Source organism: Maylandia zebra, linkage group LG6, assembly GCF_041146795.1.
Source record: "Maylandia zebra isolate NMK-2024a linkage group LG6, Mzebra_GT3a, whole genome shotgun sequence".
Lineage (NCBI taxonomy): Eukaryota > Metazoa > Chordata > Actinopteri > Cichliformes > Cichlidae > Maylandia > Maylandia zebra.
This window is the reverse complement of record NC_135172.1, coordinates 37,410,623-37,423,485: the sequence shown is the minus strand read 5'-3', so window position 1 is coordinate 37,423,485 and position 12,863 is coordinate 37,410,623. Positions and strand designations below refer to the sequence as shown.

At 41.6% G+C, this 12,863-nt stretch overlaps 2 protein-coding genes across 6 annotated transcripts in view; one reads left to right on the top strand and one right to left on the bottom strand.

The window, feature by feature from the left end:
• Positions 1–242: 242 nt before the first annotated feature.
• lrpap1 (low density lipoprotein receptor-related protein associated protein 1) overlaps positions 243–12,863 on the top strand; it is a 14,587-nt gene continuing 1,966 nt past the window's right edge. The window contains exons 1-8 of the mRNA XM_004538877.3: positions 243–541; positions 1,018–1,162; positions 7,468–7,598; positions 8,479–8,599; positions 9,855–10,010; positions 10,823–10,905; positions 11,455–11,631; positions 12,141–12,863. The exon at positions 12,141–12,863 is cut by the window's right edge and continues 1,966 nt beyond it. Coding sequence (XP_004538934.1) covers positions 380–541; positions 1,018–1,162; positions 7,468–7,598; positions 8,479–8,599; positions 9,855–10,010; positions 10,823–10,905; positions 11,455–11,631; positions 12,141–12,209 — 1,044 coding nt within the window. The 5' untranslated portion in view covers positions 243–379 and the 3' untranslated portion in view covers positions 12,210–12,863. The remainder of the gene's footprint in view (positions 542–1,017; positions 1,163–7,467; positions 7,599–8,478; positions 8,600–9,854; positions 10,011–10,822; positions 10,906–11,454; positions 11,632–12,140) is intronic.
• LOC101474336 (protein Dok-7) overlaps positions 12,718–12,863 on the bottom strand; it is a 27,479-nt gene continuing 27,333 nt past the window's right edge. For all 5 annotated transcript variants that reach the window (XM_012919206.4, XM_012919203.4, XM_023154423.3 and 2 more), the window contains one exon: positions 12,718–12,863. This exon is cut by the window's right edge and continues 1,656 nt beyond it. The gene's annotated coding sequence lies outside the window, so the exon portion shown is untranslated.

Below are 12,863 nucleotides of genomic sequence, written 5' to 3'. Positions count from 1 at the left end.
CATCCCAGTGTTTTAAAGTTACTTGGTCTTTTCAACGGGTACTTGAAAATAGAGACAGCATCCATACTAGTACAGTAAACGCGTGGAGGCTTTCTATTTGCTGTCGGAGTCTGCAGCCTTGTTGCTAGGTAACAGCGCAGAGCGGCATTTCCAGTGTAGTTCAAGGAACGCTCTTTCCGCTTTAGTAGCTACAGAAAGGCTGCGCCAAGAAAATACATATCCCACAGTGCACTTCTCGCGGAAATGCCCGCCTCTTTTGAGCATATGACTTTCGGTACTCCAGTGAATCACAACAATACCCCGTTTGTGGTGCTGTGTGGTTCATTTAAGTATTTTGGTGGTGTTTTTCTGTCGTTAGTTGCGCAGAGTTGTTTTGAAAATGAGGCTGCAGTGTTTGTTCGCAGCTTTGTGTCTCGGCGTTGGTGTAATGGCCGGGAAATACTCCCGGGAGCTGAATGAGCCCAAACCGAATGACAGAGATGGGCAGGCAGTGGAGTTCAGGATAGCTAAGCTAAACCAGGTCTGGGAGAAAGCTCAAAGGGTATGTATTTAAGACGATCAACAGCACGATTCATGTAGCACAAATAATTTGAGGAAAATGCTGAAACAATGAAGACAGGGCAATAAGAGATACATGATCGACGTACTGAGCTATGCACAGACCCAGGGGATCAGGTGGACGTTTCCTTAGTTGGAAAAAAAAAATCAGGCGTCTTTTGTTCATTGTGAAGTTGGTACTTACAGCTAAGACGGTGGGCCAAGCTTGGTATTGGAAAATTGTTGAAAAATGCGTTTTACTGCGGCTAATCCCAGTGAGCATCATTTAGCATTTAACTGCCTCTTCAGCTGCCTCATCAGACCTTTGGTCAATATTTAATAGACTGTTATTGTGAGCAAAATTCTCCAGTAGGATTATGGAAAAAAAAATATCTCTCTGTGTACTTTTCTGTTTCTGCAAACTTTCTCCCTCTGCCTGTCTAACAAAGCCAACATTTTCTACTCTTTTGGATTTAACAGATGCAGTTGTCTCCAGTCCGACAGGCTGAGCTGCACAGTGACCTGAAGATCCAGGAGAAAGATGAGCTGCAGTGGAAAAAAATGAAGGTGGAGGGATTCGATGAAAATGGGGAGAAGGAGGCCCAGCTCAGGCGCAACTTCCATGGTAAGACAAACTGCAGACTGCTTCAATCAGCAGTAGTTAGAGCTTTGTCCTGAGTCAGTTTCCTCTAGATCCTTAATCACCATCTTTAACAATCCCTGTACTGACATTTTTTATGGGTTTGATTAGTAATAATGACTGCAACGTATCCTAACACACTGGTAGTCACTAAAGCCAACAAAAAAACAGGAACAGAGAGTATCACAGGATTTCTTCTTCTTCCTCTCCTTTCACTGCTTCCTTTAGGGGCCACCACAGCAGATCATCTAGCCTATCCCTAGCATCATCTTCCATCCTCTCTGCCACTGCAACCCTCTGTATGTCCTCTTCAATTACATTTATGAACCCCCTCTGTGATCTGCCTCCTTCTCTCCTGCATAGTAGTTCCATCTTCAGCATCTTATCTTGCCTCTCTAATCAGTGGGTCACGATGCGTTGGTAAGAGCCATCTTCTCTCATCAAAAAGACAGATATTTTTAGAGTTAATGAATTTAAAGTTATTCCTTTTAATTTTCTTTTTGTCTAATATGGGAAAGCAGAAGGTTAATGACACCTGGCTTGAGAACAGCATCTTTAGTTTTTGTTTTAAACCTTGGAAAATAATAAAACGAAATCCTCTCATGCAAAAACACAAACAAAAGACTTTACAGAAGTTTTATCTTGTAAAACTGTCTGAGATCCTCCATTTTTCTTGCCACTGTAGACATGAAACGGGTCCTAAATTGCTTTGCTAGTGGTGTAAGAAAATAATAATAATCTTGAATCTAACTTTTACAAACTTTCTGAATTTCAATGTCATTTAAACCCAGTGCTAAAAAGAGACATGTTAAGACAGATTGTTTAGGTAGGTCTAATTTAGTCAAGGCATATACTGTAGATGTCAATCGAACAAAGACAAAGAAAATGTTTAATGATAGATTAAGTACATGTACTTTTTATAGTATATGTGCTAAACATGGCAAAGTTTAAGGATCACATACTTGACCATAAAAGTAAAAGTTTAACCGGAGTAAACATTCTGATGTACTGGTTTGTCATTTAAAATAAACTCTGAAGGTCATACTTCTAAGCTGTGGTAGTGATTCCCCCACTGCTCCTTCCTGCTGTTATCAGTAGCACTCTTCATATCTCACTTAATCTGTTCACTTGTCACCTGGCAGATGAGTTACTAAAAGCATACCAATTTTATTTTATGTGCTATTCAGGCTGTGGGTAAAAAGATATTTCTGTATTTTGAATTACACTTTAGATATTCTTTATGTAGTATTTAGCAGTGTTTAGACTGAGGTCCTATTGTATGATTTTAAAGGATAGGCATACTGTATCTCCCTTTATTCCTTGTGAGAGCTCGGCCAGCAGTCCACCTGCTCTGGTTCCTCTCCTTCCTCGCTCCCCTGTGGTGCAGTGACCTTCCTGCTACAGGCAGAGCAACACAGTCCCTCCTTTAGCTGGCTAAATATAATTTTTTAAGGAGCACGTCGAGTCATCTTTTCCATGCTGAATCCTGTCCTTCTCCTTAACTCATTCTAATTGAGCTTCACAGTCATTTTGTCTCCCTCATTACCTTCATTTCCTCTGCGCTTGTTCTTGATGTATTTTATATGTCAAAAGACACTCCTCACACCGGTCAGTCGGAGAACGTAAACACACAACGATGAAAGTGTGCAATGTAAACTGTTTAACTCCTCCAGCACCACAGAGATTTTCTACGGTCTTAATAAAGATTTTAAACTAGCATGCTGTATATGTAAACACACTTATTGAAGTTAATAAATGACACTGGTGATTTGCAAAAATGCTGTGATGGTGCTGAATCAGCACCTACAATAAACGTTTACTGGAGAATAATGAGGGCAGAGATTTCTCAGTCCCAAGTCCATCTTTATATGCTTTGTTTTTCAATTTGCCAAATTCATCAAAAAATTTTTTTGACCACTTATTCAGTTCAGGGTCACAGAATAACTGGAGCGTGGCTGGTACACCCTGGACCGGTTAACAGTCACTGACAAATATTTACCTTTTTATTTGCCAATAATAATAGTTATCTTTCCTGAAGGTTTTTGAATGTGCTTATTATCGTTATTATTATTATTATTATTATTATTATTATTATCTCTTGTCTTATTCACTTTATGATGTAGACATTCTGCAAAATTGTGGGGTTGTTCACGATGCCACTGCTACTAAATTAATTAATTGACAAATACTACTTAATGTCTTGAAAAAATATTCATTCTAGGTTGTTTTTAAAAGCCATTGGCAGCCTTATCATTAGGGGTGCAACGATACTCGTATCGATATTGAACTGTTCGATACAGTGCTTTCGGTTCGGTACGCATATGTATCGAATACAAAATAAATTTTTAATTTATTTTATCAACTTTCCTTCTGACGATGCTGTCTGTGTTGAGCGCTCAGTGGATCTGCGCTCGACAGTGCAGCCTAGGCGGAGTAGTCGAACGCAGATTCACTGAGGGCAGGGCAAGCTAGCGAGACAGAAGTTACGCTCTCCTTGCAACATGGCAAATTGAACCTCTCCCACCCTCATTCAGATCTGGCGTTTGGAACTATTTTGGTTTTCATGTGACGTATGACCCTGAAGGTAAGCGTGTCATGGGCTAAAGTAAAACAGTATGTTGGATGTGCCACGCAATGCTCAATTACATGGGTGGGAGCTAGTGTGTTAGTTAGCTCGTTAACGTGTTGGCCGTCCAGCCCCATGCACGGGCGATCCGCGGTAGCTCGTTAACGGAGATTTGCCGTTGTGGCGTTAAGGTCATTTCAATGAGATTTACGCTGACAGCACCAGTGGGAACACAACGAATATGACTGCACATTTACACCGACATCATCCTAGTGCAAAGACAAGTGGAAGCAGAAAACAACAAGCAGCATGCTACAAACTTTACCCGAGTCATTTAGACAGCCGTTAGCACATGATTCTCCTTATGGGGACCTGATATGTTTAATATGCTGCTGAGAATATAGCCCAGAAGAAGCGTATAGTATCGCTTTTATTTTGGAAAGAGCCATTTCTCTGTAATAAACTCTCTTTTCCAAAGATGAGTGATTCCTCAATCAGATACAGGGCTCGCAAAATCGCCTGCCCAACGTCCCTGGGCTAGCGATTTTTCGGGCTACCAAAATTTATCTCTGCCCTGCCCGTCGGCCTATCGTAGGAAGGAAAAATATATGTCAATGCTTTTGCATTCTTTCGGAAATGTAGCTGGGTAATTATGTCATTGGCATCGGTGAGCCACTGCCAATATGTGACATATTGAAATCGCGTTTGAATTTGCGCTTGTTTTTTGCTATCACTTTGCAATCGCGCACTGTGTATAGAGAGCGACAGCACTGATTGGTGAGTGATGATAATTTGCGCACCAATTCCTCTGACATCGTCTTATCAATCGTTAGCTTACTATGCAAACATGACAAGTGAAATCTCCTGCAGCAAGCTTAAACATGTGAGAGGTTGATCGCGCAGAGAATCGCTGAGCGTTATGTGAGTGCGTGTGTAAAAGCAGCAGGATATATATTGTAGCGGGTCAGGGCTGTTCGGGGTTCTGTTTGTACAGTTATGTTTTGTTTTTATTGCCATAGTGACGGGTGACGCCCTCTCGCTGCGACGGTGTGTCCTTCCGGGGTCAGAGGGCGCCCTGTGTGGTGTTGTTGTTGTTGTTGTTGCTGTGCTGTTGCGGCGCTGAGCAGTTAGCTAGCGGCAGTGTTCTTCTGCAGATGTCAATAAACGGCTGTGCTCCCTGGCTAGCTCACGGGAAGCAAGACCAAACGACACCTCCGTCTCCTCCTTGTCTGAGCTCGCCACATTGGTGTCAGAAGTGGGATGATGGTGGCACCCCATGTTCTGACCCGAGTGACTTTTCCCCCGCCGGTCGTGACCGGCCGGTGCGCCAAAAGAAGGCACCTGGACATTTGCAGGACTTTGTGTGGGGTAATGGGGTCGTCGGGGACGACTGACCCCTTAGGTGGGGGCTATGTAGCGGGTCAGGGCTGTTCGGGGTTCTGTTTGTACAGTTATGTTTTGTTTTTATTGCCATAGTGACGGGTGACGCCCTCTCACTGCGACGGTGTGTCCTTCCGGGGTCAGAGGGCGCCCTGTGTGGTGGTGTTGTTGTTGCTGTGCTGTTGCCGCGCTGAGCAGTTAGCTAGCGGCAGTGTTCTTCTGCAGATGTCAACAAACGGCTGTGCTCCCTGGCTAGCTCACGGGAAGCAAGACCAAACGACACCTCCGTCTCCTCCTTGTCTGAGCTCGCCACAATATTTTAGTTCTGCTGAGCCAAATAAGACAGGTCAGGGTGAAGAAGTGACAGCCAAAGAAAAGCTTACCACAAAACGGAAAAGTTATGACAAATCAGACTATAAGGCAAAAAGAAAGTGCAGCTTTATGGTTTCACGGACAAAAGAATTTCTGTGGCTGCAATATGACAAGCGAAATAACCAGGGCTGCACATAAGTGGTCCGCAGGTGCGCATTCGCTGTCAAAATAAAAAACGGGCACAAGATAAGAAGTTGCAACGCGTGTTTACATACATAAGATTTTCAGAAGGAGGACAGACATTTGTTTAGAACTCTTAAAGATGTCGAAGAAGCAAGCTCCTTTAAGCAATTACTGTGATGTTCCTCCACCTCCAAAGAAATGTCAGAAGGAGTCCGAACCACAAAAGAAGCACGTATTCTCGGAAAAGTAGTTGCAGGAGGTGAGCTGGCTTCAAACAAATGATGAACGCACAGAGATGTGGTGCGGAATGTGCCGTGAAAACTTAATAAATGACAAATTAAAAAGGCATGAACATTTTTTTTTATCGAAAAAATATCGAACCGTGACACCAAAGTATCGAACCGAACCGAGAATTTTGTGTATTGTTGCACCCCTACTTATCATGTGCTATATAGACAGAAATATAATATAATACAGCAGACATGGGCACTCAAACAATCCTGAAAGGAAACCTATAAATCCAATGAAGTTGGCCTTTGTCCAGGGTGGCTCACTCAGAGCAGGTTACCTACTAATCAGAAGTTTGTTTGATCACCATCTGCTCTAGTCTGCATGCCAAATATCACTGGGCAACATACTAACCCCAAGTTGCTCTCCAGTGCATCCATCCGAGTATGAATGCGTGTGAATGTTAGATAGAAAGCACTTACATAGAAGAAAGTGCTTGTGTGAATGGGTGAGTGAGACAAGTAGCCTTGAGAGCTCAGAGTAGAAAGGTGCTATATAAGAACCAGTCCATTTACCATGTCCCACCCCTGCCCCCAAAGAGCTATAGCTTTATAATAGATCAGAACTTACTGCTCACTTTTTCCATATTAACTTAGGCACAGACTTATTCTTACTGGCCCAAAATGATTTCCCAGAGGTCTTTGACTCAGTAGAGTTGACCAAGTTATTGTTTGGCTGGTATTTAGTTGCTATAAAGAAAGCAGAGAAGGCTGTCATCATATGTCAGTCAGGGTAACATCTGACTGTGTTTTGCTGCTAAGTCACAGTTTATGTAGATTTGGCTGATATATGATAGAAACTATGACAAACTCATAACTGGATGAAGCTGGTGGAAAGTGATTAATTTCGCATTTGGGAGAAAATTACGTGCAGTGATGCATTAAGTCAGCAGCAACTATGTGATTACAAAGTTTTTAAATTACACCAAGCATCTTTTTTGCTTTTCTTCAGGGGAAGAAAAGAGTATATGCTTATATTAGACAACAAATGCATATTCCATTCTCTTCCACTTATCCTAGTCAGGGTCACGGGGGAGCTGGAGCCTATCGCTGCTACCATAGGGCGAGAGGCAGGGTACACACCTGGACAGGTTGCCAGTCTTGTCACAGGGCTAACACAGAGAGAGACAACCATTCACACTCACATTCAAACCTATGGACAATTTAGAATTACCAGTTAACTTAACCTTACTAACTGCATGTCTTTGGATTTTGGGAAGAAGCTGGACTCCACACAGAAAGGCCCCAGGAAAATAAAATAACCACTAAAAATATATCTATAGTCCGACATCGACTGACTAAAATATTGGTCTGGCTCTACTTCTTCGTTACCTTCATTAGGGATCCTACTCCCCTTGATGTTTCCTTTGAAATTTATGAGTTACTGTCAAGGGGTTTAGAGTCTTGTTAAATGATTAATATGCATGTCTTAGTCACTTTAGATTCTCTTGCCTATCTCCCGCTTCCTCCCAAGATACAGCCTCTGTTGTTGTTCCTTAGAGGCTCATGTCAGGATAATTCAACACAGCGTTTGTTTAAAGTCTTGTGGTTGTGTTATGCAGTGATCCTCGCCAAGTATGGGATGGATGGGAAAAGGGACACACGGCCACTGGAGAGCAACTCACTGAAAGATCACGACATCAAGGAGGAAGATGCATTTGAGGATCCCAGACTGGACAAACTCTGGAACAAGGTTTGTGTTTGTGTGCATAATTCTGAAAATGCTGAAGTATTGCTTTATGTAAGGTGCTTTGATTTAATGCTTGCATTGTTTGTAGTGTAACTGTAAGACTTCAATGCCAACCCTGTTGCTGTTCCTCTTTAAAAACCTTATCACAGCCAGTAAAAATAAAAACTTATGGACATGAACTTCAGATCAGCTTAGTGCCACTCGGCTTCCAAGAAACAAAGAACAAGAGAACTAAACACTTTACAAGGTAACAAGCTTGTAAAATGTTTAGTGAGTCTCTGATTTCATCATTTTCACTGAACACAGCAAATCCACTACTGCGTGACAAATACATTTTTGCCACATTCTTCCATACACAGTCAACAAATACATTCAGTCTAATCAGAACTTCAAGACTCATTGATCAAATTACATCAAATCTGTAAGATCTAAACTTGTTTAATGGCCAACCAGTCACAAAGGGAGCAGCGTGAGCTAGTTCAAGCAGGAAATTCGAGCTGCATCACACACTGACAACACTAATGCAAGTGCTGATTGCTGCCTTGCATCACTGTTTCAGCTTCTCTTCCACCCCAGCATTCACACCGTAGACCCCAACTCCCCAATTTTCTAAAGTCTTTGTGTGAAAATGAGCAATCTCTGACTATTTTTATATGTCCAATATAGTTGATTGGCTTTAAAATATTCATATAAATGTAATCATTAAAATCACTACACTTAATAAGCCTAAACCTTCTCAGACTCTTATCAAACAGTCCTGCTGCACTAAGCGTTGATTCTTTTACTGCTACTTGTAATAGTAAATTCTTTCCCATGCAAAAGATCCTCGTTCTTCTGATGCCTTTGAAACTAACTATATCTCTAATGCCTCTTCCCCCACCAGGCTAAGATCTCGGGGAAGTTCTCTGATGAGGAGCTGCTGAACTTGAAGAGGGAGTTCCAGCACCACAAGGACAAGATCCACGAGTACAACATCCTCATGGACACCGTCAGCAGGACTGAGGGTGAGCCATGTGAATCACTCCCTTTGATCCGCTGCAGGCGCGTGTGTCGCACTACTTCTGTTTAGCTTTATTAGTGTTTTCTGAGGCCAGGTTTAAAAGCAGTTCAACCCAGTCCTCCTTTCTGTTGCTTCATCCTTCGTCTATTCAAGAGATCTCCTGCAGAATATCCCTTTCTATCTTAGCAGCTCTTATTGACCCTTTTATGCCATTTACTGCTATTTTTTTTTCTCTGCAGACCTAGCTGGTGTTTGTGATCATATCAGAATCATTTTAAAAAAACATAAAGCGGAGTAAATGTAAGAAATGTAAGAAATAAGGCTTACAAGGTTATAAAGTAATATTTTCTAGATGCCATGGCTGTTCTGCACACCCGTGTTTTATAGGGTTGAAGTCTGAAGTGCTCTCTGTCTGTCTGCTCAGTCTTGTGGTCATATACGTAGGTGGCAGGTATCAGACTGCACATGTTACCACCCTTTGTGCTCTATCAGTGCTTGTCAAATCACATCAAGCTGTGAGTTTTAAGAGGAGCTGACAGGCCCCACTGTGTTTCAAGTAGGCACGGGGAGGACAGGCACGTCTTCGGATGTGACTTGACACTTTGCAGCTGTTACGTGCCAGAACTTTCCCGATAGCGCTGCACAGCGCTGCGTTTTTGCCATACAAGCCGGGGGTATTTCTTCTGCTTGTCTGATGCTTTTAAATATTAAGCCAATCACATGTTGCCTTGAGGGATTGTCTGTGAACTTCCACAGTACCTCCACCTCCATCCACTGCCTGTCTAGGTTCCTCAGTTTTCATCCAGTTTGGCTTCTCTTCTTTTTTTCTCCCCCTTTTCTCATCCAAATGTCAACCGTTATCATTTAGTCAGTGTGGTGCTGTACACTTAGGCTTTGTTTGGCTTTTACTTTTTTCTAGCACCACACAGGCTGTTCAAGGTTCTCCTGAAAAAGTTGCTAAATAAATGACAAATAAGCCAGTTTTCTAAAATGACCTTAATCTTTAACGGGTTATTTAATGTAATAATGTAAAAAGCTGCTAATAAAAACTGCCTTTCTTTTTGTCTTTTATTAGTTTAATTTACTTTTTGTCTCTTTCCTATTCCCTTCTGTCATCCATCCCTCATTTTCTCCATCCATCTCCTCTGCCCTCACTCCTATCTAACCCACCCACACTACCCTGCGGGCTTTTCACTTCTAATTTGCCCCCTCTCTCCCTCTTCTCCCCTTTATTTCCTTTCATCTGTTCCTCTCAACAGAAATACACAAGAACGTGATCTCTCCCCTGGAGGGTGATACCAAAGAGCACGTGCTGCAGCAGAAGCACACAGAGCTGAAGCACAAAATGAGAGACCTCAACCAGGGCTTTGAGCGCCTCCGTAAGCTCAGCCACGAGGGCTTCAGTGAAGATAGCGGTGAGACATGAAAAGCGCACACACTCCCCGCTTGTCTCTTTTTGCATCTCCATTAGACGCTACATTTATCTCATCAGCTTAATTACTGGGAGTTGTAATCATAATAACACATTACTGTATCACAGCTGATGGCTTTAAGTGTTTTGCATTTTTAAAGACGTTCATTGAAAGCAGCTCACTACGCTGCATTCGCCCAGTGACGTCAAACAGCTCGGCCTTGTGCTGTTTAACAGACGAAACATTTCACTCACCAGTGCATTTTATCTCCACTCCTCAGATATGTAAGGCTGCTGTTAGTTGAGTGTGCTGCAGTTTGTGTTAGGCTTCACTTGCAGGTACAGGTTTCAGCGGGAGGTTGTTGAGAAGTTTAGATGAAGGCATTGTACCTTCTGCTGATTCATAATGATTTTGTTGCTGCGCCTTTACCTCCAGGTTGTTTCTTACTAAACCACTCGTTCCCCTCACATCTTTGCTTCCTCTTGCAGAAATCTGTTTTTGATCCCCTTCCCTCTTTTTTTCTTTTTTTTTTTTTTTTTCTTTTACACTTGCAGTGTTGCAGTTTTGTAGTACTTCAGGAGCGAAGAGAGAGTGTGTGACAGCACCTCAAGATTAAATTCTTAATGCGAGCATTTTGCCTCTTTCATATTTTGTGTGTATTTCTATAAAGTGATAGGTTGTTGTGATTGCATGATATGAAATATCTGCTGCGACTGCTCCTCCTCAGAGCTCCCTTTCTCTTGAGTGTTTGTGGCTCCAAAATGTCTCTTTGGATTGTTTATCTTTTCATCTGCCTTTCCCTTCCTGGTCTGTAGAGTTTCGGGAGCCGCGTGTGATTGAACTGTGGGAGGCTGCCAAGAGAACCAACCTCAGCAACGATGAGCTAGAGTCTCTCAAGGTAGTGCTTACATCTCTTGTGACTGTTTTTATGTTTTTGGACACGCTCTTGCCCTGTCTGTTCCTAAATGACACTTTTTGTTTTAATGTGGTGCTACAATCTAACTTTGACTCCAACTCCACAAAACTTTTTAATCGAGCGCTCTTCTGGCACAGAAGCATTAACTGTATTATTTTCCACTACTTAGTAGCTAAGTACTACTTGTGTACTGTAAGCCACGGAAAGTGCAACTTATTATGATCATATTTTTATGTATTGCACTTTTGAAATTCACAAGTATTCCACTCTCCTGGATCTCGTTGTGCTCCTTTCACCGTTTGTCCCCTTGGGCAGCAGATTGCAGTGAACAACTCAATTTAAATGTTTTGGGGTTTCTATCAGGTTTCAGGATCAAATCTATCACAGGAAACATTCAGCTTGAATTTCCTCTGTGGCACTTAACTTCTATTTGCCTCTTGAGATACATATAAGCTACTTGTTCAGCTGTGCATGTAACTGAAGGTTAACTGAACTTACACCCCTCTATGTTGGCTGCTCTTATTCATTTAGGAGGAGCTACGTCACTTTGAGACTAAGGTAGAGAAGCACAGTCATTACAAGGAGCAGCTGGAGTTGTCCCATCAGAAGTTGCAGCATGTGGAGGCTCTAGGAGACAAGGAGCACATCAAGAGGAACAAGGAAAAGTATGACACACTCGCTGAGAAGACTAGGGAGATGGGCTACAAGGTAAGTAAGAATAAAGAGGTTCTCTTAGCATTTAATATGCTGTTTGACTTCTCACCTGCATTAGAAATGAATAATTATATGTAGTATTTGGTAATTGCTTGTAAGGCTGGAAAGGTCTGGTTGTTGGAGGACTGCAGTAATCCCAGTGTTAAGTGGCTTTTTATTTTCACAGCTTTTTGTTTGCGCTTCAAAGTTTATAACCATCTCAAAGCCATCCACACTTATCTAAGTGAAGTGTATGTATTAACGTGTGCTGTAAGGCCAGATGCATATAACAAACATTGCCAATACAGTAACATAAATGCATAAATAAAATCAAGACAACTGGTTTTCCAGTTTTCACTCCCTGCAACTTGAGCTTGAAATGTGAACAGAATTACAATTTACTATGAAAACAAGCAAACTATTGTTTTCATAGGAAGTAAACTAATAATCATTTGTGTTGACAAGCCCCTGTTTAGCTGCATAGTGGTCTTGCATTTAAATGGCGTGTGTGTGTTTGATTTCAGATGAAGAAACATATGCAGGATTTGTCCAACAAGATTTCTCGCCAGGGACTCCAACACAACGAACTCTGAGAGGTCATCACACCAGTGAAAGAACTGTAATGTTTTTGTTTAGTCACACACAACCTTGATCAACCATGCCACCATTTCTTTTTAACTTAATCAGTGTTTTCTGTGAGTCTTTTTCTACTTTTCTAGAGAATGAAATGCTTAATGAGTGAATTCCTGGTTATTTGTATGTAATATGCATGAAGTATTATAAAGCAGCTTAGACTGTCAGTCAAGGTACAGATAAATTAAATATAGAAGTGTGAGCACCAGTGTGGTACTCCATAGAACAGTTATTTGTATAACAAGTGGAAATAATGTCTTATTGTTGGTGGTAGATAAGGGATAGACAGCATTATTGGCTGTCTTGACCAGACCAGGTGCAGTTGGTCTGTTTGTCCACATTACATCATATGTGCTGTTGCCACTGTAGGACCTCATAGTTTCCCTATTGACATATTTTGGTGTTACTCGAACTGTCTGATCAATATAAAATGAAGATCAAGAGTAGAAGCACTGAAAACTAGTGATCTGAAAATAAAATAGCAATCTTTAATATTCAGTAAGATACAGGTGCCAACAACAGACATACAGTAATATTTTAAAAATACAGATTTACAACATTCGTATGCTTTGGCATGAATAAAAGCACTTAATACACTGTAGAGAAAAGCGGTC